The sequence below is a fragment of the Haliotis rufescens genome, unplaced genomic scaffold, assembly GCF_023055435.1.
Source record: "Haliotis rufescens isolate VD_foot unplaced genomic scaffold, xgHalRufe1.0.p SCAF_21, whole genome shotgun sequence".
Classification (NCBI taxonomy): domain Eukaryota; kingdom Metazoa; phylum Mollusca; class Gastropoda; order Lepetellida; family Haliotidae; genus Haliotis; species Haliotis rufescens.
In genome coordinates, this window is record NW_025963902.1 from 11,529,489 (window position 1) to 11,554,176 (window position 24,688).

General features: G+C 37.8%; 1 protein-coding gene across 12 annotated transcripts in view; it reads right to left on the minus strand.

Moving 5' to 3' along the window:
• Positions 1-389: 389 nt before the first annotated feature.
• Positions 390-24,688, minus strand: part of LOC124145761 (RIMS-binding protein 2-like) — a 322,306-nt gene continuing 298,007 nt past the window's right edge. For 7 of the 12 annotated variants that reach the window (XM_046515668.2, XM_046515665.2, XM_048401246.1 and 4 more), the window contains 8 exons: positions 23,016-23,123; positions 22,041-22,214; positions 20,847-20,991; positions 17,296-17,825; positions 13,449-13,620; positions 12,184-12,329; positions 10,966-11,202; positions 390-4,100 (listed from right to left, as the gene is read on the minus strand). In XM_046515668.2, the coding sequence (XP_046371624.2) occupies positions 3,924-4,100; positions 10,966-11,202; positions 12,184-12,329; positions 13,449-13,620; positions 17,296-17,825; positions 20,847-20,991; positions 22,041-22,214; positions 23,016-23,123 (1,689 nt within the window). In that variant the 3' untranslated portion in view covers positions 390-3,923. Of the gene's footprint in view, positions 4,101-9,003; positions 9,058-10,965; positions 11,203-12,183; positions 12,330-13,448; positions 13,621-17,295; positions 17,826-20,846; positions 20,992-22,040; positions 22,215-23,015; positions 23,124-24,688 lie in introns of all 12 variants that reach the window. The other 5 variants (XM_046515667.2, XM_046515671.2, XM_046515666.2 and 2 more) reach the window with 5 other exon arrangements.

The following is a 24,688-nucleotide window of genomic DNA, read 5'->3' on the forward strand; positions in this document are numbered from 1 at the left end:
TGACAAGGACAATCTAATGTATATTTCATGCAACTGACAAATTTGGCCTAATATTTAATATCAACATGCAATCTCAAGTGTCATCAGTTTCATAAAGTAATTCTAGCAATATGTTTATTACAAACACATTAGCATTATTTTACTTTATTACAAAACAGCAGTTATATCTTTTCACTGTACTACAAAACAATCATGGCGATTTTCCACCTATTTTATTGCTAAACACATGAAAAGAGTGAGTAAGTGAGTGAGTTGGGTTTAACGCCGCTTTTAACAGTATTCCAGTTATATCGCGGCGTGTCAGCTTAATGTGGGAGGAAAGCCCGAAGTGATGCAGGTCTTGGACTTTTACCACTTGGGTGAAACCCACGAGCATGGGTATGGTGCTGACAAACCTAGAAACATAATCGGGGCAAAACCGGGGTTCGAACCCACAATCATTGGTTTCTGCCCAAGGGGCGCAACTCTGCACAGCGAATCGTGGCGCCTTAGACGACTGGGCCACCCGCGCCCCCCACATGACAAGAACCTCTTTCCTTCCTATCATATCCTAATGAAGGGAAAAACAACTTGGCCATTTAAATTTAAATCTACACAAATTAAATACTGATCAGGTGGCAAATTGAGGCTCATCCATCCATTAAGACCGCAGCTATTTTCACATTTTAAGGAGGAACATGTTAAGGAGGAAATTTAACACAGTCTCAAACTAGTGCTGTATTTTCTTGAGTATAGTGCACACTTTTTTTCCAAAAAATACAGCTGGTTGGAAGGGGTGCGCATTATACACGCCATAATGAGTTTTGATGTTTTTTTTCCCCCAATGCAAAGACATTACCTTGTGCACGTCACACCGGAAATACAATGTCAACAAATCCATACTGAAGTACACAAATTAATCACATAATTACACTGTCTGGTTATAAAAAGTGTTCAGTGTATATCTGGACTTAACTGAATGACCGGTAGATGCCAAGAAAACGTGTGTACAGCTTAGTTAACGAGAAAATGCACAAGGTAATCTTAATCCAATGTAAAACAATGCCTAGCAGAACAAAAAATACAATTTAAATGGTAAATCAACATGTCTGGTGATTTTTTATCTCAAATTTCAAATTTGTACTGACCAAGTTTCTTATCACCCGTTTTTTTACTGGAATTCACTGAAGGGGTATGGTGTAACTTTTTTCTGCCCATAATATACAAAAAAATTTTTTCGCCAAAATACTGAATCCGCTAGAGGGGGTTACTCATTATACTTGGGTGTGTATTATACTCAAGAAAATAAGGTACTTAACACAGTCTGATAGTCATGCTTACATAACATAAGGCTGAAACATTCCATTGAAGCTACAATCTCACAAGGGAACAAGTATATCTTAGCATAAGGTGACCTTTGTGCTACAAAAATCGTAAGCCATACTTTAACAAAGGCTTACGATTGTTGTAGCACAAAGATCTCTCTGTGCAACGGGGATCTTGAAGGTCCTGTTCTTATCTTAAAGATAAGATGATTGCATCTTCCATATTTTAGAATTAGGCTTATGATAGTTGTGCTAAATCAACATCTGGGTCCCGTTCCACAAAGCGGTTTTAAAACTAAGGTGATCACAACTCCCATACTTTAACACAGGCTTACGATAATCGCAGTGCTAAAATTGCTTCGTGGAACGGCACCCTGATGTTATTTTCTGGGCGGGGAAGGAGAGGCCACGGAATGGTGTTACAGATGGAATATTTACTTTGATTGGTGCTTTAAGACATACAATATATTTCTCCCACATTTTCTACTACACATATTCTTTTTGTAGGACATCTAGTATGTCTAGCAAACAAATGTATTTTTTTTTTAAACTTTTCTTTCCTTTCTTTGAGGATCTGTCAGGAAGTTTGAATTTTAAAAAATTATCTTGCCTTTATGGAATCTTTCATATGTGTCGTATCTGAATAAAAAAATGATGCTTTTAGCAATAATCCAGCAATATCACAGCAGGGACACCTGAAATGGCCTCACACATTTTACCCGAGGGGAAATCGAACCCAGGTCTTCAGTGTGACGAGTGAATGCTGTAACCACTGGGCTACCCCAACACCCTTGCATTGTTCCAGCACTACATAACATACGGAATCCTTACTGAAACATAGTACTCTGCAGTCTGCACTACTTGTCAACAATAAATAAGAGTTCTAGTCACACAAAATAAATACAGGTTCTATATTTATAGATATAATTATACATGCATATGTCAGTGCATGTACACCAAGGTTACAAAATGCATCACTGTCTACAGGTATCCACTGTGTGAAATCACCAGCCACTGAAGTCATGCAAACAACACAATAATCATGTTATATTCAATCCCAAATCACTGGAACTTTACCATTTTATCGTCTGACATGTCACATAATCTCTACACATCCAAACCACTAGTTTTCTTATTTCCATAACATCACAGTGCAGTGTGATACCTTATAAAAAACTAATTATCCTCTCAGCATGAGATGTTCCATTCTCATCTGACATCCGCTTGTCACCGTTTTATCTACACTTTCACATCGCTTGGCTGAAATTGTCAGCTCCTTGCACTGAATGTCTGAGATGAGCCAAAATATTCAGCATGTCATTGGTTCATCTTCACTTTCAAATACGATTGGCTGAAATTGTCAGCTCCTTGCACTGAATGTCTGAGATGAGCCAAAATATTCAGCATGTCATCGGTTCATCTTCACTTTCAAATACGATTGGCTGAAATTATCAGCTCCTAACACTGATTGGGCAAGATGTGCCAAAATATTCCAATATGATCCTTGGAGTTCGCAGCATACCACATATATGTAAATGTTCTTATATATGTTTCTCATTGGCACATCATTTCCTAAGGCTGCACAGCTGATGACTGTTGTCATGAAAGGGCTTCACAAAGCCATGCCTAACTGCTATCTACCTACTGCTATCTCAAGTTGTTTCTAACTACAACCATCAAATTATGAGACATTAGGATTATCACAGTCACATTGCCCACAACAAACACTCTTAAATGGTCAAGTACTAGTGGCAAATCTGGGACATTCCTCTTCAAATCATTAGTTGTATCTCCTCTTGGCCTCAGGACCCCTGCTTAAAGTGATCTCCCTTGGATTCTGCATGGTTATGTCCCTTTGTTAGAGTGATCTCCCTTGGACAAAGGGTTATTTCCTCTTAGAAGAGTGATATCCCTATAAATATTGACTGTTCAGTTCTCAACACTGAAAAAAGTCTTCTGACCAGGCTCCATAGCACATTGTATCAACATCTCTTGAATCTTTGGATCTGAGGTTTAAAGGGGTAGATGGAAGAAAGACTGGACCTTGATCTGTCTCAAGGAACTCTTTCCCCAACCAGGTACTAGAGTCTATGCAATGCAAAGGAATTCATTCCTCTTTCCTAGTTTTATCACCCTTTCTCTCCCATGACGACTGTAACTAGGGTGCTGCTTCATAAATAAATAGTATCACTTGCTGGAATGGCCATTTTGATATACATTTAGAGCATATGCAAATTATGACTTAATTCAAGCATCGCACAAGTCCAGATACATCAATACAGGCTCACGGCATACGGGTGTCCATCTGATCAATTGTTTTATTATAAGCTTTAAGCTACTTCACGACATATGATATCATATCCGCGCAGTTTCAGGATCATCGTCATCATCATCATCATAATCATCATCGAGCAACTATGGACACTATTGCTCACGAGTAGACTGTTTATTCCAGATTCAGGGTCCTGGTGTTCGATCAAGGAGACAAACGGGTTGCATTCAACACCTTCAAACAGCATCTTGGGAATACTTTTCGTCTGAGGAAAATACAAAATCGTTATCATAACGTCTTTTGTCGCACTTGGGTGAGATAGTGGTAACAGCTCACATGTGTCACTGTTATCTGGCTAGTTTTTTGAAAATATTTTTTCCTTTATTCAAAATTCCTCCTTTTTTCTTGCGTTTGTCTTCTTCGGATTGAAGCTGGTTGGATTGGGGAACACGAGGACTCGGGGATATCACATGATCCAGTTTCAGATGTTCGCTCCGGGGTGAGGGGGGGTCCAAGCGTGTTGTCTGCAACATCAGTTACAATTATTGAAACAAAATTCATCAAATATTCAAATATAATAAGTACATATTTATTGTATAGTATACAAACAAATGATAATTATCCATGATGTCTTGTTAAAAAATATTATACTTGAAATCATATTCACACATATATAATTTCATAATTGGAATACATTCATATAAATACTACAAACATTTCATAATCAGTAAATCATATCTGAGAAGACAATGAATTCATTGTAATAAATTAACAGTCCTGACTCTATTTCTACCAGATGAAAAATACAATTTACCTGAAATAAAAGGACATTTCAGGACATATGTACTCTATGATCAATTCTACTGAATTGTCTGGGGGCAGGGTGGCCCAGCGGGCTAGGGTGACAACTCATGGGTTTGAAGCTGGTTTCACCCTGGTTATGATTCTTGTTCTGCGAGCGTAATACCAGAGGTCGTTGCCAGCCACGAATCGCTTAAAGTAAGCACATTTTTGTTTGTTTGTTTGTTTTTTGTTTAACGCAGCACTCAGCAATATTCCAGCTATATGGCGGCTGTCTGTATATAATTAAGTCTGGACCTTACAATCCAGTGATTGACATCACGAGCATCGATCTACGCAATTGGGATCAATGACATGCATCAACCAAGTCAGCAAGACTGACCACCCGATCACTTTAGTCGCCTCTTACGACAAGCATAGTCGCCTTTTACAGCAAGCATGGGTTGCTGAAGACCTATTCTAACCCGGATCTTCACGGGTCGTAAGCAAATTAATCGCTCATCCCTTGGTCTGCAACAGCTAGAAGGGTTTGTACATGCTACCAATATGGTGGTGCAACTACCGCTCGGTTGCCTTGCCCTAATAAAGAACGTAATAGAAGAGGCTCGATGACGAAATTTATAAGTACTTTGAAGATGTGGACTGACTGACTGAGTATGGTTTTACGCCCCTTTTAGCAATATTCCAGCAATATCACGGCGGGGCTTCACACATTGTACCCATGTCGGGAATCGAACCCTGGTCTTCGGCATGACGAGCGAACGCTTTAACCACTAGGCTACCCGACCGCCTTGAAGATGTGGAGCAGACTGAGGTGGGGACTGGGGTGTTAGCTGCCTTTGCTCATTTCAGAGTTGATCCAGTCAAGAATTTCTTGTTCCGCTGTCAAACTACGTCGCCATTTTGGTTTGAGAAGGAAGCGACCTCAGCCAGCAACTGGGACCAATGCACACAGCTGATAGTTAGCGCCCCGTTTTAAGGCGAATCACAGTACATCGCTTGCAAGCGATTGGGGCTCATGGGTTTCACAAAAGTGGTAAATGTCAATGAATGTTGTCACCTTGGGCTGCCCTCCCACACAGATGACACACCGTGATATAACTGAAATACTGTTCAAAGCGGTGTTAACCTTAATTCACCAACTCATTCACATAAATATATCATAAAATAAATATGGATATGATTGACATGGTTCAAGTGCTTCACAGGATTGTCTGGTCCATCACTTGATTGTCTGGTTTGTCTACAGACCGCCATCACACGGCAGGAGTACTGATGTGCAGTGTAAGGCAACAAACACTTTTTTATGCAGATTGTGTGAGTGGCGGGTTCTACCAGTAGGGCAGGACATGCTTACCCTTTTTTTAAACACCTGGCATCACAGATTTTTATTGACCCATTCATAAAATTTTCACCTTAATTTTGCTTAATACGCCCTGAAGAATCTGTTTCAGCAGATAATTGAGACCGGTTCTTCTCTGGCTTTTGCATTTTACATTTATGTATCTCAAAGGTCAAGAAAAAGGGCATCATTTTTGTAAGTTAATCATTGCTAAGCTTAACCAAAATATCATCAACCAATTCATGGTTGTTGGCTGGTTTGTTGTTTAACGCCACACTCAGCAATATTCCAGCTATATGACAGCTGTCTGTAAATAATCGAGTCTGGACCAGACAATCCAGTGATTAATATCATGGAGTGAATTCCCAAAGTCAAAATAATGTTGAACAAGAGTTTACTCCAAACATCCAATCTAGAATAGATTTTGAACCATGCTTACATATCCATACTTGATCGCAAACTCAAAACAGGCATTATACATTGTTAAATAATAAATGCATAATTTGAAGTGCCAATGTCCATCCTTGATTTTGTCAGGCCTTCCATACAATGATGGGTTGACTGAACTGGTAGAAAGAAGTTTGTGGGGCAATTGACACTTAAACACTCAAACAAAATCCAGGGATCCCTGTAGAAAAGTTTACCCATGATAAATTATTACAGAAATAATTCAGTTGCCCAAAACAATCAGTCCTTCAGTTAATTATTTTGCTGTTTACAAAGAATAAGTGGAAATAGATAACCACCTGTGAAGAGGCCATCGAGCGATACCCTGAGGCATGACAACCTCATGAGTGAGAGTATGGTTTTACGCCAGAAATGAGTTTCACACATTGTACCCATGTCTGGAATCGAACCCGGGTCTTCGGTGTGACGCTTTTACCACGCTTTAACCACTAAGGCTACCTGAGCACCCCTGGAAGACCTAAACTAACACATGACCTAACTATGCGAAAATGGAATTCTATTTCTGCATATGACACCAGAGGATAGAAAAACCCAGGGATATTAAAAATAGGTCATATTTTGTGAATAAGCAGCACTTGATGGCTACATTTAAGTGTCACCCACCTCCCTCCCAACTTCCCTTTAAAAATCCCCCAAACCCACACTGGACCCTCATATTGGGACCAGTAGTTTCATTTTCTTTTTTACGATTGTTCTATTATTTTCCAGTAATTTTTGGAAATAATATTTTTGCAAACTAAAAAGTGAATTTAAAATCATAGGATTGGATATCCTGAAAACACTGTGGCTCCTTACTTCAAAGAGTGAGTAAGTGAGTTGTGTTAAAAGCCGCTTTTAACAGTATTCCAGTCATATCACGGCGTGTCAGGTTAATGTGAGAGGAAAGCCCCAAGTGATGCAGGTCTCAGACGTTTACCACTTCGGTGAAACCCACGAGCACGGGTATGGTGCTGACAAACCTAGAAATATAATCAGGGCGAACGGGGATTCGAACCCACAATCATAGGTTTCTGGCGTGCCCAAGGGACGCAACTCTGCACAGCGAATTGCGGCACCTTAGACGACTGGGCAACCCGTGCCCCCTACTTCAAAGAAGGAAATGGTGGGTCTGAGTGAACTGGGGACCTATTCTGTCTATATTTTATATAGTTATATAGGACCAGTACACTGCAATATGCAATATGATATTGTTCTGTTACATTAACAACTTGTCAAGTTACATTACTATTTGTATCATTTTACCTAAAACTCATTCACAAATGACATTTCCCTTTGAAATTGATTGACAAAACAGCAGAAATTTGGAAATGAATTTTTCTCTCACATTAATTGTTATCTCCCCTGTATCCATGACAACAAAATGGTGGCAACTGACCTTTCAGAGTACCAGGTAATATTAACTTTAGTAATGAGAAAATAGAATCTGCATGTACAATCAGTGTCAATCAGCTCCCAATAAATTGCAAAACATATCCCAATGCAGATATCTGTGTGGATACATTAGGCAAGAGCCCTAGACACTGGCACTTCAAAATACAACCATACATTATCTTCATTTATATGCAAAACAAGAGAGGGAACATGTTGGTGCTCAAAACAGACCATGCCAAGGAACACAGACAGTGCAGTGCCACATCACAGCAAACATTTTCTTATACTTACTTCAGCAGCAGTGGAGAACTTATTTTTTATTCAAAAATTCAAAAAAAATGACAAAATATAGTTTCAAGACAAATGTTTGAATGCAATAAAGATGATACCACTTTAATAGCTATCTACATGCATGTAGTCTGTGAATTCTAGGTCTAAATGCATCACTCAAATTTTAAAATGTTACTATTTTGAAATGCAAATTAGACCAAAATGTATTAAATTTTGTTTTACGGATCTTATGCAAAAACATTTGGTTGTTGGTCAAAATACAAGGGTTAAAAAATAGATGACAACTGACTTGTGGCGTCTTTGTATTTATTTCAATAAGAAGGGAAATAAAAAATCAGCTGTTCTTGACCTTTAAATAAGAACTTGAAAGTCATTAATTTTGGTATTCTTACTTTCTTCAAGTATCCAAAAATGCATTCCAAATAGTGTTTAGTTACAAGATTATTTTTGTATCAAATGTTTTTTTAATTGCTGATGGAATAAGGTTTAATAAAATAACACCAACTTTTTACCCATTTTTGTCAAATTAAAAGGCTGGCTTATCCGTAAACCAGTAAAAAAAATTAAAGGTCTAATATTTGTATATCATTGACCCTAATAACTATTTCAGTAATTGTTTACGGTGCTAATGTATAATCTTATTTGAAATGATATAATTATATTTTGATTAATACAAACCTAACCTATTAATCTACTTTAAATTGATTCCAACATGTAGTTTTTTACACAGAGAGAGAGAGAGAGAGAGAGAGAGATGTTGCTCATTTTGTAACAATGTCATTTTATTATCACAATTGAGTTTGTAAAGCGAGAAAACTATTAATCTTAATCATAAAGATCTGTTTCCATCAACATGTCAACAATTTCCCCCATAATATTTGTGATTGCATCTAATACCAATCTCTCTAATCAATCCTTCATAAAACTTCTATAAAAAACATGCAGCCATGCATATCATATCAAAATTGTATCTCCTCTTACTTGAAACGTAAATTTAAAATAAACACATAACTTGAATACATTCAATCTAATTGAAAATTCAGAAAATTCAAGAAATATATAAAACTGTGAAAAGAATATCAAGTGTACAATATTCAGATATGAAAACCCGTGCTAGTGCTTTTCATAGTCACAAGCTAAATTCAGATTTTTACCTAGAATTTCCCAAACCTAGAGGTTAAAGCACTGCTAATTTTCGAGATCAAAAACTGTTCAAACAGAGAAATATCAATCCATTTAGCATTGCATATGAAACATTTACATTACGAATAAAAGCAAAAACTTAGACATGCATTATTAGATATAACTTTCGTTGGCTAAAAGGAAACAATATATCCATGATATTTTCCGTTTGTAAAGTTGCAAACTTCAATGCATTGTCAATCAACCTAAGAATAAGAAATAAACCAACAATTTAGAAATGAATAGCAATATATTTTACAGTGCCTACAGGAGAAATATTACTGGAAAGTGATATATATATATAACTGAAAGAAAGACAAATCTTAGTTATTTTACCTATTATTTCTAGTCATGCAGCAAAGTCATATTTATCAAAAATAATAACATTAACCCTAGGTGTAAGTTGATCGTATTTTGTTGGGCAGTTGAAGTATTGTATTTTTTCTACTTTTAAGTATCCTGTGTATTTCAGGTGGATAATTGACTTGCCTGTGGGTGTGTTTGTGATAGGTACCATTAGTTGGGCAGGACACGCTCACACTAGGGTCTATTTGATAGTGATTCATAAACAAACGCTCACGATTTAGCCGGAATTGTACAATCAACTCTGCTTTAAGCACAGATTACTTATGAATACAGAAAGGGTTTTGACGCTTTTATTAACAAAGTGCAGATTGTTTTCAGATTTGATTCCGACCAGGCCAAGTTTATATTCAGATGAAAGGGAAATGAAAGTCGTCCCCGACAATGCAATATGCATTCTTACAAAAACTTTGTTTGAATATTGAGCCATAACTCTGTGCTAAGATGGGTTTGATGATCAGGGAATCCATCTTAGTGTGACAACAATGCAAGATCTTATTGTGGAGTGTCTATAAGGTGATGTGATGTGATGTGATGTGATGTGATGTGATGTGATGTGATGTGATGTGATGTGATGTGATGTGATGTGATGTGATGTGATGTGATGTGATGTGATGTGATGTGATGTGAGGTGAGGTGAAATGGTGTTTGATATTCTGTTCTTGATCATTAAGTTATGTCCAACTGTGAGGTGAGGTGAGGTGAGGTGAGGTGAGGTGAGGTGAGGTGTTGTTCTGAGATTCTTCGATCACTTTGTGAACAGAGGCCTTGCTATAGCTCTACAGTCATCATAAGATGATGTAAAAGTGTGCTTAGTCTGACTGTTTTAGAACTTAGAGATTCCTGATGGGACGTGTTCCACTTGGGATCTTAGCATAACATCTTATGAATGTCTACATGCTTTAGGCACTCATTATTTCTCAGTGCAAGAAGTGACTTGTCTTAGCGGAACACTGCCTTATCTTATGATTAGTGTGTGACTGTGCTGATGTGACAAGTAGAACAGACCATTATGAGTGTGCAATTTATTTAACTTAAACAGAATTCTAATTTGAAAAATATATATTTCTATGAAAAAAACACATGCATGTAGTAGTTATTACACCTTTTAATACTACTTTTCAACTTTCTCTTCAATTTTTTATCAAAAATACTAATTCCAAACATTCATAATTGAAAAAGAACAAATTTAATACAACTGTACTAATAAAAAAATGTCAAGAATCACCCAATTCTTTCATATTACTAATGTTTATGTGTCACGGCATGAGAGTAATAATAGTAATATGACAGAATCGGGCAGTGCTTAACTTTTTTTTAGCAGTGTAGAAACATTAATGATTCTAGAAAAATGGTAATTGAAAATTGAAAAAAAATAATATCCCCTCTGCTTTTAAAATCAACCAAATCCAACTCAAAAGAGATTAGGAAATACTGCAACAGAAATTAGCTGTAGAATGGCCACCCAAATAAAAACGAAAACACGTGCATTTCTACCGAGCAAGCATTTTACCAGCACTGTCAGATCCATACGGGGTTTCCACATGCATGTCTGCAAGTGAGGCACCTACATTTGCAATTCCGTCTGAATTCCGAGACAGCGCGCTAATACTCTCGCCTGACCTAGACGGAGAGACCATGCTGGCACTCTCCAGCGCCTCGTCATCTGAGAGTGGTCCTGTAGCCTCCTGTAGGAAGTTGGACGGCACAAATCCACGACGGGTGTTCATTTCGCCCCGAAAGAACCCATCTTCGTCCATTTCGCCATACACTGTTATGATGTCACCGGCTTTGAAAGTCAGCTCGAGCTGGAAACAAAGTCACAGGAGAGAGGAATGAATAGCCAGGTTGGAATTTGTGTTTGTATCCTGGGTAAATGTTGTGATGAAATACAGTTGTCAGTGTTTACAATTTGGAAATGAACATGCAGTGCATTTATTGATGGGTACTTTTTGTGTGCTACGGGCATGCAAAACATGGTTGATTTGGCCCACAATAAATGCCCATTGTTGTTGGTATTTATATTATTATAATTATTATTATTATTATTGTTGTTATTATCATTATCATTATTAATGTTATTATTATTATTATTATTATTTTTCAGATAAATGCAGCAAAGAGGGTTTGGGTGATCCTGGCACAGTCAGGCTGGTTAGGCTCATCATCAGCTCAGGGTCCTTGCCCCCTCTACACGCAGCCCAGACAGCGAATGGGACTTCTCCCAGGAAGCGCTGCCTAGTCGAACCCAGCAAGAACATTTTGGAGAATGTGAAGACTCCCCAACACTGCAGCCTTCTGCATTACCCAGATTGTCAGAAGGGCTGTATTCCTGGTAGCAAACCCGGGTACTCTCCCAATGTCAGTCAACATATTGGGAGGTACCAAACCTAAGGCACCGAGAACAATGGGGTGTCGGGCAACTTGGTACTTGGGATGCAAGCGTGACATTTTGAAAGCGAGGTCCGCATATTTGCCATTTGTTTCCTCAATCTTGTCAATCACATTAGTGTCAAAGGGGACAGAAAAAATTCAATGACATAAATGATTTCATTGGATCTATCAAAAGAACAAGATCAGGTTTGTTGGCCTGGATACGTATGAGGCTGTAAATGGGCCCATTCCAAAGAATTTTGTATTTATCATTTTCCATGAAGCCCTCTACATATTCTGGGTCGTACAATAATAACAACAACAACAACAACAATAATAATGATAATAATAATGATGATGATAATAATAATGTTGTTACTGGGTTATATATGAATCCCTCTCTATGGCTACGCTACCTCTGAATCCACATTAGGTGATAACTCCTGGGGGTCGTAGTCGTACACGGCTATCATCCTCCTGCCGACTTCGTCCGGGAGGATCGGAGGAAGGCCGTTAAGTGTCCGGTGACTTGACGTCTCTATCTTTGGATGATAATCTTTGTCTGACAAAACAACAGTGGAAATGAGGGAGTGGAAATGGACTGATCATCTTTGTTTTTCAATATTCACAGGGAGCCTGACCACCCAAACCCGTCAGTTGCCTCTTATCACAAGCATAGATGGCTGAAGACCTATTTTAACCCAGATCTTCATGCAGGGAGACACGCATGGGTGGCTGAAAACCAATTCTAACCCAGATCTTCATGGAGGGAGACAAGCATGGATTGCTGAAGACCTATTCTAACCCAGATCTTCATGCAGGGAGACAAGCATGGGTTGCTGAAGACCTATTCTAACCCAGATCTTCATGGAGGGAGACAAGCATGGTTGCTGAAGACCAATTCTAACCCGGATCTTCATGCAGGGAGACAAGCATGGTTGCTGAAGACCTATTCTAACCCAGATCTTCATGCAGGGAGACAAGCATGGATGGCTGAAGACCTATTCTAACCCAGATCTTCATGCAGGGAGACAAGCATGGATGGCTGAAGACCTATTCTATCCCGGATCTTCATGGAGGGAGACAAGCATGGTTGGCTGAAGACCTATTCTAACCCGGATCTTCATGCAGGGAGACAAGCATGGATGGCTGAAGACCTATTCTATCCCGGATCTTCATGGAGGGAGACAAGCATGGTTGGCTGAAGACCTATTCTAACCCGGATCTTCATGCAGGGAGACAAGCATGGATGGCTGAAGACCTATTCTATCCCGGATCTTCATGGAGGGAGACAAGCATGGATGGCTGAAGACCTATTCTATCCCGGATCTTCATGCAGGCAGACAAGCATGGATGGCTGAAGACCTATTCTATCCCAGATCTTCAGACACCAGGGCCCACTTGCACAAAGCGATCTTAGTGCTAAGATGATCGTAACTCCCATACTTTAACATAGGCTTACAATAGTCGTAGTGCTAAGATCGCTTTGTGCAAGTGGGCCCTGGTGCTGGTTTTTATGAATATCTAAAGGTATCTTCAGTAGTGACATTGTCAAATCCCCACAACCCAATCCTTGTCTCCTGTAGTGATTCCTGGGAACCATATTCTACCCGGACCTTCAGGGCCCTGTAATATAGGTAATCAACACACCAGTGACAGTTATGACCAAGTATATACCCACCTTGTGGCAGCTGAGACTTGTTGACTGGATTTCCTTGACTCTCTTTGAGCAGTTGGTCAATAAGTTCGGGATCGTCTATATGGATTTCCGACACCATGTTGCAAGGGACATAACCCAAGTGGCCATTGCACTCGCCCCGATAGAAACCATCTGCATCCTTCTCACCATATATCTATATTGATAAAAATCATAAATTGAATTTGGGTATTTCTTGGCCAAGCAGTTGAAATACCTCAATAATAACACCATGGCTCTGTAGGTCACCTGGTACATTGCATGTGATTTTTGTTTTGTTTGTTTGTTGTTTAACGCAACACTCAGCAATAATCAAGTCTGGATCAGACAATCCAGTTATTGACATCATGAGCATCAATCCGCGCAATTGGGATACGATGACATGCATCAACCAAGTCAGCGAGCCTGACCACCCGATCCTGCTAGTCGCCTTTTACAAGCATGGGTTGCTGGAGACCAATTCTAACACGGATCTTCATTGTATGTGAGTTGACAGCTGGTGTCACAGTTATATAAGAGAGCTACGAGGTAAATTGCAAAGAACAATGAAGAACGAAACGTTTATTTCACAATAAAACATTGTTCTATCATGACGTCATTTCTGGAGATTCGAACATGCGCTCGCAACTTGATGACGTCGTAAACTGGACGACACGTTATTTGAGAGGGAAGTGTCTAGTGAGTTGTTCCAAATAGATGTCGCTGGACAGCACAGATGAACACAATGGCTAAACGATCGTACCCAAAATTAGGAGAGATATGATGATCAGTATTGGGAGAAAAGGTGCAGATAAGCGACGTGACGGTTGTGAGAATATCAAACTTAACCCCCCTCTACATAAAATGGAGTAGTCCGACATTGCTGAGGTCTGATTGTATTCGGGGAGTCATCATTATTTCAATACGGGTGAATGTTTTTAAAGCCTGTACAGTTTATTGAAATCCTTAAAAAGGCTGTACAAAAGGTTGATATCTCATATAAGAAATAAATGACTTGTGGTCATTGTTTATCGTACAATAAAAACCTGCAGGAAGCATAAACGAATAAACCACTCAGGGCTGCGCCCCTCATGGTTTTATTCTCCCTGCAGTGTTTCATTGTACGTTAATAACTCCCACTCGTCATTCATTTCATAAAAAATGACTTTCCTACTTAGTGACAATTTTTTAATTTTTCGGTTTTCATGTCAACTAACTGGAGCAAAAAGCCACAATCAGAAAGTTCACTAACAGACAAGATAGGTCACAAATTATATCTAACACTGTCCTAGTGAGCAAAAAATACTACATCACATGTGTCTGATTTTAAGGCTACCCATTACTTTTTTAGCCATTTTTCCAAACTAAACAAAAATTAATTATGTCTGCAACCTTTTACCTAAATATCTACAGTTACAGTGACATTTTGAATAATTATTTGTTTCTCTCCACACGTTTGATTGTTTTTAAGGCTGCCCATCACCTTTTTAGCCATTTTTCCAAAACAAAGAAAAATTAATTACGTCTGTATGGTTTTATCTAAACATCTATTATTACAGTGACATTTTGAATAATTATCTGTTTCTCTCCCACTCACACCAGCAGAGACTTCACCTGAAGCGAAAGAAAACCATTTCTTGGCAAAAAAATTAAACCGCAGCAATGCAGAAATTGATTTAGACATGTTTCTGATATTTGAAAAGCGATATTATATATTTATTCGTTCCTGCTCTCAGGTGTGTGGGGATAAAAAGACCAATGAAACTAATCTGGCAAATGGTTGATTAATTGTTTTGCTTTAAAATTTATTTTATAGTCTCGAAGATGTAACCACATACAGGATTGAGTAAGCCATGATTGACACACAGCTTTTGTAACATTCCCACATAAATCCTTTTCTTGCAAGGTATATATGTTACATTCAATGTGTAAAATGACTGAAATCTTCACTGAGGCAATTTACAAAATGCCAAAATATTTGAGTATTTGAAATACCAGGCAGGGTAACAACAAATACCATCTTTTAACATCTCTAGGTCATGGCCAGGGATTGAACCACCAAGTGAGTGAGTGAGTGGGTTTGGATTTTACGCCCCTTTAACAATATTCCAGCAATATCACAATGGGGGACACCAGAAATGGTTTTACACTTTGTACCCATGTCGGGAATCGAACCCAGGTCTTCGGCGTGGCGAGCAAACGCTTTAACCACAAGGCTCCCCGACACCCCGATTGAACCACCGACCTTCCGCTCTCTGGGCAGACACACTAGAACATTGAGGTCGTCTAGCTTGAAGATGCCCATGGGTATCCAATCAGAAAATATTCATAAATTATCATCAGACAATAATCTGGGTTCCTTTTTCCATAATGCTTGGATAACAAATATACGCACTGACAAAAGAAACGTGAATACCATATATGTTGATCGATATTTGAAGAATTACTCATATTCGAGAGATATGAGATTTGATGCACAAACGAACATACTGTTATGTTGTGTGAACCGACACTCATGAACGCATCATATGTGATGTTATAGATCCATGATGTGAGATGCACCATTTGTCTCTTGTAGGAGAAGCGTGGTAACACTTGACTAATTGTTAGTTTTGTCATTAAGTGGTACACACTGGAAACATCTCTTCTTAGTGTACCTACTTCTCTATATGTTTCTATGGTTTGAGACCACCTCCGTGGTCAAGGGCGTCCGCCCGGAGAGCGGAAGGTCCGGGGTTTGATCCCCGGCCGCGTCATACCAGAAGACGTTAAAAGATGGTACTTTTTGTTACCATGTCTGGCACTTGGCATTAAGGGGCTAAAACAAGGGCTGGTCGGCTCGGAGTCAGTATACTGTGTCTAGTGGGGTATTCATGTTAAACTGCGGCATGGTATCTCAGTGGGCTAGCACTATAAATCGGCATCAGTCCAGACTAGTACAAGCAGCCACAGCCACAGCCACACACACACACACACACACACACACACACACACACGCGCGTGCATGCATACCGCAATATAAATGGAATAATCTTGGATATGACGATAACCCCATTTCACCTCACCTCTATGGTTTGCATTTCTTTTGGCGATGAGTATATACCAAAACAAGTCAAGAACAGATTAGAACACTGAGGAGTTTTAACTTTTATCCACGACTGTTGATAAGCTTGATAGCAAAGGACACAAGGGTGAGATACTATTTCCCGTTTACTTCCAACTTTTTCAGTTTGTAAACAGTAACAACCAGTGCCTTGAGTGTAAAAAGTAGAGCTGAACAGCTTCAGTGGCAGAGAGATAAGGGATGTCTTTTTAATTGTGTCGTCATGGTAACTGATGATGTCATCTGAAAGCATTGTGATGCAATTTACTGTAGCGATATCTCCTCGCCCCATTCATCCCCCCTTTCCGTAACCTGCAAGAAGACTCGTCCTCCTATCGATGAATGTTATGTGAGTAACGAACCAATCAGAATGTGCGTTTGACTTCAATTACTTCGGTCAAAGAATCCCTTAGGAACAATTTTTGATTTTACATATGTCTTGCATTTAAAAATATACCCAAGATTCATTTCAATGTGTTCAAATGTACTGTATAATACTGTAAGTCCTGATGTGTATTCAATAGCATCTGGAATATATAGGATATATGTGGGAAATAAACATGAATTATTAAGCAACGAGTTGACAATTCTGTTAGCTACGCCGGTTTCCACTTAGACGGAACCCAGTCGTAAAAATGGCATGAGTCGCTATTTGGCTTGTCCCGGAATAACACGAGTTAGTCATGAATGCTCCTCACCTAAGCGATATCTCTGGAAGCTAGTTTTGGAGGATAAATCTAAAAAACATACCTTAATAATTTGACCTTCACGGAAGGGCAGTTCTTCATCAGCACCATCCATATTTGGTGACATCACATGAGGATCATAATCAAACAAGGCAATAAATAGTCGTATTGTGTTGTCATCCACGGGAGGATTTATCTCCCCTGAAATTGAGTCCACGTCTCCATTCTCATCAAAGTCAAGGTCATGGCCATTTTCATTGGGAGTACTCCTGTTTTCTCTGAAGCCGGGACTTTGGGGACTGATTCGTCTCGACTTGATCGGAGTTTGACCTCTTGGTGATCCATGATCATGTGATCTGTCAAAGTCCGCAGAAGTAGGTGTGGTCATTTTGCGATCCCGGAAATCCTTTTTGTCTGAATCAGCGTTGAAGTTCTGTCCTGGCGACACTCTCCTCCTTGATACAACAGGGGGGGTGTTCCGGGGAGTCTCCGACTGCTGCTCTGACGGCTCAAACGATGAGCTCCTCTTCGGAAGATTTTCAGAATCATCCTCAAATGAAGTTCCCCTCTCGGTACTGCTATCACGGGTGATTTCTGAAGACCAATATTTGTTGTTTTATTATCAATAAGAATACCCAGCATATTTTCCTGTCTAACAATAAGCCTGTACATTTTGCAAAAGTAAAACTATTGTTGGATCAATTATGTATAATTATTTTGAACAATTTACTGTTTGTACTTCTTTCATTCAAAGACTCTTACCGGTATCCAAGATATGGAACCAATATTCAACCTTGACAATAAGCGAGATTTTTTTGGTTTTTACTCCGTTCTTTTTTTCAAAACATCTGTGATCTTTTCTCAATAAGTAACCACTTGAAAATCTAAATTTTCCTTTTCTTAAATTTTACCTACCACAAATGAATAATGTGACTTTTATCTTTCATGTCTGTATTTTTTCTCAATATGACAATACTGAACACAGTACGAACACAATTAAGGATATATTTCACAAATATTCACATGTCAAAATGGACCCCTATGAATACATGAACAATTCAATATCTGACTCGTATATACTACTCAAAAGAAGTTAAAGAACATCTGTATATTTCCTATGACTATAGTCAATCTATACTTCTTTTGAGCAGTAGATATGACAGAAGGAAAATCTTTCTCTCTCCAAAATGAGATCGTTTTGTTTAAACCCAATGGCATATTTCTAACAACTTTATTTTCTTTATAGCAATTATTAATGACAGCCTATCCTAATGTTTCTTTAGAAATGTGAGTTTGAAATTTTGTGAAATCTTTCAAGATTTCTTTTAGGAAATTAACTGCTCAAGCATTAGAATAATTATTTGCTTCCTGCCTTTTGGCACACAGACAAAGAAACAAGGCAAAACAGCAAATCTAATTGGTTGCCTGTCTAATGTGATATATTGCCAGGACTTTCCCACAATAGGTCATCACATACTTTATTGCCAGGAATTTCCCCACAATAGGTCATCACATACTTTATTACCAGGAATTTCCCCACAATAGGTCATCACATACTTTATTGCCAGGAATTTCCCCACAATAGGTCATCACATACTTTATTGCCAGGAATTTCCCCACAATAGGTCATCACATACTTTATTACCAGGAATTTCCCCACAATAGGTCATCACATACTTTATTGCCAGGAATTTCCCCACAAGAGGTCATCACATACTTTATTGCCAGGAATTTCCCCACAATAGGTCATCACATACTTTATTACCAGGAATTTCCCCACAAAAGGTCATCACATACTTTATTGCCAGGAATTTCCCCACAATACGTCATCACATACTTTATTACCAGGAATGTCTCCACAATAGGTCATCACATACTTTATTGCCAGGAATTTCTCCACAATAGGTCATCACATACTTTATTGCCAGGAATTTCTCCACAATAGGTCATCACATACTTTATTACCAGGAATGTCTCCACAATAGGTCATCACATACTTTATTGCCACGAATGTCTCCACAATAGGTCATCACATACTTTATTGCCAGGAATTTCCCCACAAGAGGTCATCACATACTTTATTGCCAGGAATTTCCCCACAATACGTCATCACATACTTTATTACCAGGAATGTCTCCACAATAGGTCATCACATACTTTATTACCAGGAATGTCTCTATTATTGGTCATCACATACTTTACCAGTAATTTTCCCATTAGAGGTCATCACATAAATCACCAGTAATTTTTCCCATTATTGGTCATCACATACTTCATTACCAGGAATTTTCCCATCATAGGTCATCACATACTTCATTACCAGGAATTTTCCAATTATTGGTTATCACATAGGAATAAGCAAAACTCGTGATCTGCAAGCCCCCAAAATCAGGAATATTGAAAAACAAGTTTAAAGCTGATTAAAGCCTGATTATCACTCTTATGGAAATATCATAACAAATCACAAATAGTTTTTATGCCACAATATATAATTTGAACATTGTAACATTTCACAAAAATACTAAATGGCAAACAAAGAATTTGTAATAGTTCTCCTCCTGACTATATTTTTTTTCAAATACAAAAAAATAATTGAAGGATCCAATTTTATTTTAATTTCCAGCACAGACGGCATGTTTTAAGAAAAGAAATATGTAAACTAACTGACAGAAAAAGAAAGGACGTCTTGTAGATGACAAGGCCATGCTTGCAAGGCACTCACACCATTATGGCGTATCAATATATTACATACACGTGTTTGGGCATGTGCACATGAGCAAACAAATAACGATCATAAATCAAATGACCTTTAAAAAGTAGTCCATTAAGTTCACAGAAATAGAGGTTCTAAGATAAGAGAGAGATTTTTCATATCCTATAGATAATAAATAACGTTCCTGGTAGAAATCTCATGAGCTGTATAGACTTACTGATAAATTACAGCTGGGGTATTCCTGGAAGTATCAGAATATCTTTATAGCTGGTATATAACTGGTCATATCCTGGTGTACCGTATATGTCCGCAGATAAGCCGAATTTTGAGGACCAGAAAAAAGATTCTGTAAAAAGGGGTCGGCTTATCCACGAGATACACTTTCATGATAGTATTTTTCAGATCGAAATTCCTGGTAATAAAGTATGTGCTGATCTACAGTGGAGAAATTCCTGGTCATAAAGTATGTGCTGATCTACAGTGGAGAAATTCCTGGTAATAATTTACACTTGTCAGAGGGGTACTCAAAGTACGTGATCTAGACTACCAGTTGTCAGACTTTCATTTTGTGGAAGCCTCGGTGGCTGAGTGGGTTAGATCGCTGACTTTGTGTGCTGGCGATTAGGTGCCTCACTCTGGCAGGTGTGGGTTCGAATCCCGGACGGGACTCAACCCCCAAAAAGTACGAGAATCTGTACTTTACTAAGAAAGTGTTATCCCAAATATAACATTTGCTACATATGACCACTTTCTAAATGGCATTGTGTATTCATAGGTATATTTCTTGGTAAGTACATCATTGCTTATAACTTGCATATTTCCCGGTAAATACTTCATTACCTATAATCTGTCGATTTCCTGGTAAAAACTTCATTACCTAAAGCCATTTTTCATATGATTACCTATAGCCGGTATTTTCCGCTGCAGAGGCAGAAGTTTATCACTGCCAGGGGTATCCTCTCTTTGAAATGAGGGATCACTGTTGGGTGACAATCCAACCACTCCGGTCTTCCTTGGTGCTGGTTTCGGAGATTTTCTGTCATCCGCCTAAGGCATTACATTCAAGCAAATGATTAATATCTATTATTACCATACATAAAAATCACATGACATTTTTCTTCTGTCCCATGAACATATACTACTCAAAAGAAGTTAAGGAACATCCAATTCTTTCAAATGGCTACAGCTAAGCACTCATGCCATGACAGATTAACTCGATAGTCACATGTAAGAAGTGTGTTCCTTTACTTCTTTTGAGTAGTATAGGTAGGCTTAATATGTTCAGAAGACAAATATCTTGTGTGAAAAGATCTGACAGTGGATTTGAAAGTATTTTTTTCTAAATACTATTAAAAAACACTTTCAAACGTTGTCATTTTTAACAAATATCCCTTCAGCAACAAAATACTTTGAATGGAGCTTGTTTCCAAAGCTGTACAGAGCTTTGGTTAGAATTTGAATTTTTTTGATTCCAATAATGTTCCCCATGATATAAAATTTCAATGTTAGATGAGCAAGCAAATATATTTGTTATATTGATTATATAAGCCCCTCTTTAATATTTTATTTGCAAAGTTTATGTCTTCTAGCGGTGGTCTGGATAGCTATTGGGAATGTCTCAAAAGATCTTCAGATATTTTCCCTTTTTCAAAGAGATTTTGGCCATTTTGATATTTTTAAAATATTAAAAATGTGATAATTGGTAAAAGTTTGGAATTCAAATCCAAATTCAAAAGCTAAAATCCCTTTAAAAAAGTAGAAGCAAATCCAGAACTCTTGAGACAAGATGTTCTGAACTAAGGGTTGTATTATTGTTATTATTATGATGATTATCATTATTTTTCGGACATACAACAACTGATAGGCATAGATGCTATAGTTTAGAGTACTAATATTTTCTATAAAATTAAAACTATACTCGAAAAAATTCAAAACGAAACACTTCAAGAAATCAAATATTTGCATAAAAAAACATAGTTTTGCTGACAATTTGAAAGGCATGCATAAAGTGATGAGACAAGGGAGATAACTGTTCACGAGACTCTAAATTCAACCTGAACTTCCCACTTGGCAATCAACTTGGACTGAAGTCTAACCTGATTGGTTGCTTGTGTATAGGGAGCAACCAATGAGAGGGAATGTCCTGAGACATCTGCATTCTGATTGGTCTCCTCTGCACCAATCAATTCCTCCTCCACTTCAGGAATATCAGAGAGCTCTGAGCTGCTACTTTCTATGTACGGGTCCGCGTAATTTGAATTTTCTGGACTCTGCGTTAATAAAATTTATTGAATACATAAATCAATAAAAACGTTCAAATTATAAATGTGAAGCCAAACCAACCCAGACCATGCACAAATGAATTGATCTCAGCATGCAAATGTGAAAAAAATAAATAAATAAATTTCATGCTGGCAAATCAAATATCAAGGTCATGCATAAAAAATATTTAAAAAATAAAATAAGCAAATTTCAAAGAAAAAATATAAATAGAATTGTTAGTATAGGTAAAGAATTTGGGGTTAAGAGTTACAAGTTGGGTTAACACTAAAATTGTGTATACTTGACTTACAGAGGGTTAATTCTGGCTATGACTAGACAAGGGTTAAGGAGAGGAAAGATGGAGGCACTTGTTCTGGACTCTCGATGGACATCAACATTGACAAGGACAATACGTAGCCATTCCGAAATTAGACTGAGAGAGAGCAGTATCCGAGTTCACACCACATAACATGTTACAGGGATTCGTGCTTGATTATTATTGTGTGGTTACCATGACAACAAGGCATCCATCACCCATGATTTTACTGCACTTCCACCATGTGCACTATGATTCAGTTTCCATGACAACAAAATACAATTGTGAGATAACACTTAATTATTTTTTAAATAAACTTCATTTTTTTTAGATTTCTAATTCGAGTAAGAACAAAATCAACTGATCAGTTACTCATTTAAATGCAAATTACACCTGACTCATGCACTAACGAAATTTTGAAAGTTTTCCAAATTTGAAGCAGAGAATGTATACTTGTTTTCGATTGGTCAGAATGATCTCCCACGTAACCCACCATTGACAGCTGCTCGCCAGCTTCCTGCGCTTCACGAAACGCAGCCTCAATCTCCTCATCAGTATCATTCCCAGCATTCTCACTATTTCCTGTCGGGGACTTGGAGCTCTTCAGAAAAGGAGAACGTGCGGATATAGATTCAAGGAGACCCCAAACCATCAGTTATCTACTGTGCTAGGCCAAGGGTATATCAAAAACATGTTTGAACAGATGGAATGTTATTTGATATATAAGAACTTTTCCCTGTCTACTGAAGTATAACGCACAATAAAATTAGACAGAAATTAATACCAAATGATCTACATGTTGAAATTTCAAAAGAAATATTGAAAATTATTTTGTTCAACTGCTTGAAAAGATTGGGAGTAATGCACTTTACCGGGCACACTTTTTCGGATTTCAATTCGGGCCTTGTGGATGATCGAGTTCACGCTTCCAGCTTGAAGCTCAGCTAGGCTAATGAGTTAATCTAATCAGCCAACACCCTACCACAGGAGCTATCACAAATAATTAGTGCTTGTTTACCAAGTCATCAGCACCCGATTGTTTCCTTTATGTGCATGTGCAGTCGCCATTTTCGCTGTGAAACTCAAAATTTGAATTGTATGGAGTTTCTTCAAATTACAATGGATTAATTCATTAACAGGAAACATTTAACCCATACCCTACCTCGCAAGGTGTGCCTGACTCTATGGATGGTAAAGGGGTGTTTCATTGGCATGTGGTGCCTAACCCTAAGGATATGAAGGGGTATTTGATCGGAAAGGGGATCCAAGGGCTAAGGACAGAGTTGGGGGTAACCTACCCTAACCCTAACACAACCAACCCAAATGATCGAAGAGGCACGCAAGATCTATGAAACAAGAGCCACATTCGCCAATAAGCACTAACCAAACTGCGCCTGGTAAACTGCATTGTTCCCAAAGATCTTATTCTTATCTCTTTTTATTTAAAAAAAAAAAAGACTTACAAAATAATATTTGGTGTTGAAATTATTTTTTTCATTCAACTGTTTATATTTATTGTTTTGATTAAACAATTTTATCCAGAATACAATTCTCATAGACATATTAAAACATAAACAATAAAAATTACTTAAAAGAAAAACAAAGAATTACTTATCTCTAAAACCATGTGAAACTTCTAAATGAATTCAAATTATGATGCTATAAATGTTTAAATCTATAATAAACTTCCTTCTTAAAACGATCCAATCTAGAAGTTGAAATGACCAAATTATTTTTATCCGTAATATATATATATGATATTGACAACAAAGTCTGTATCTCCCTTGGCCGAGCACTCTAATGTGGGTATAATAATATGGGTTAAGCCTGAAAAATAGCATTTTGTAAATTAAATAATTCAATCAGTTAAAGAGTGGTGTATATCAACAAATTGTGTTCGGCATGAACCATCACTGAAAGAAATATGATATAAAATCAAAGGTCAAACAATCGTCAAGTTTTGGGCAAGAATTCAAAGGTGTTTGAAATATTTGAACAAAGAAATAAAATAATATATCACAACTCAGAAAGACATATTTAAAATTTGTCATAACTAAAAAATATAGTTTTTGCCAAAAGACACTGATTACCAATTACCCGATTTATTAAATACACATATTATTATTTTAAGTACACATAAAATTTGAAAACCTAGACCTCACTTAC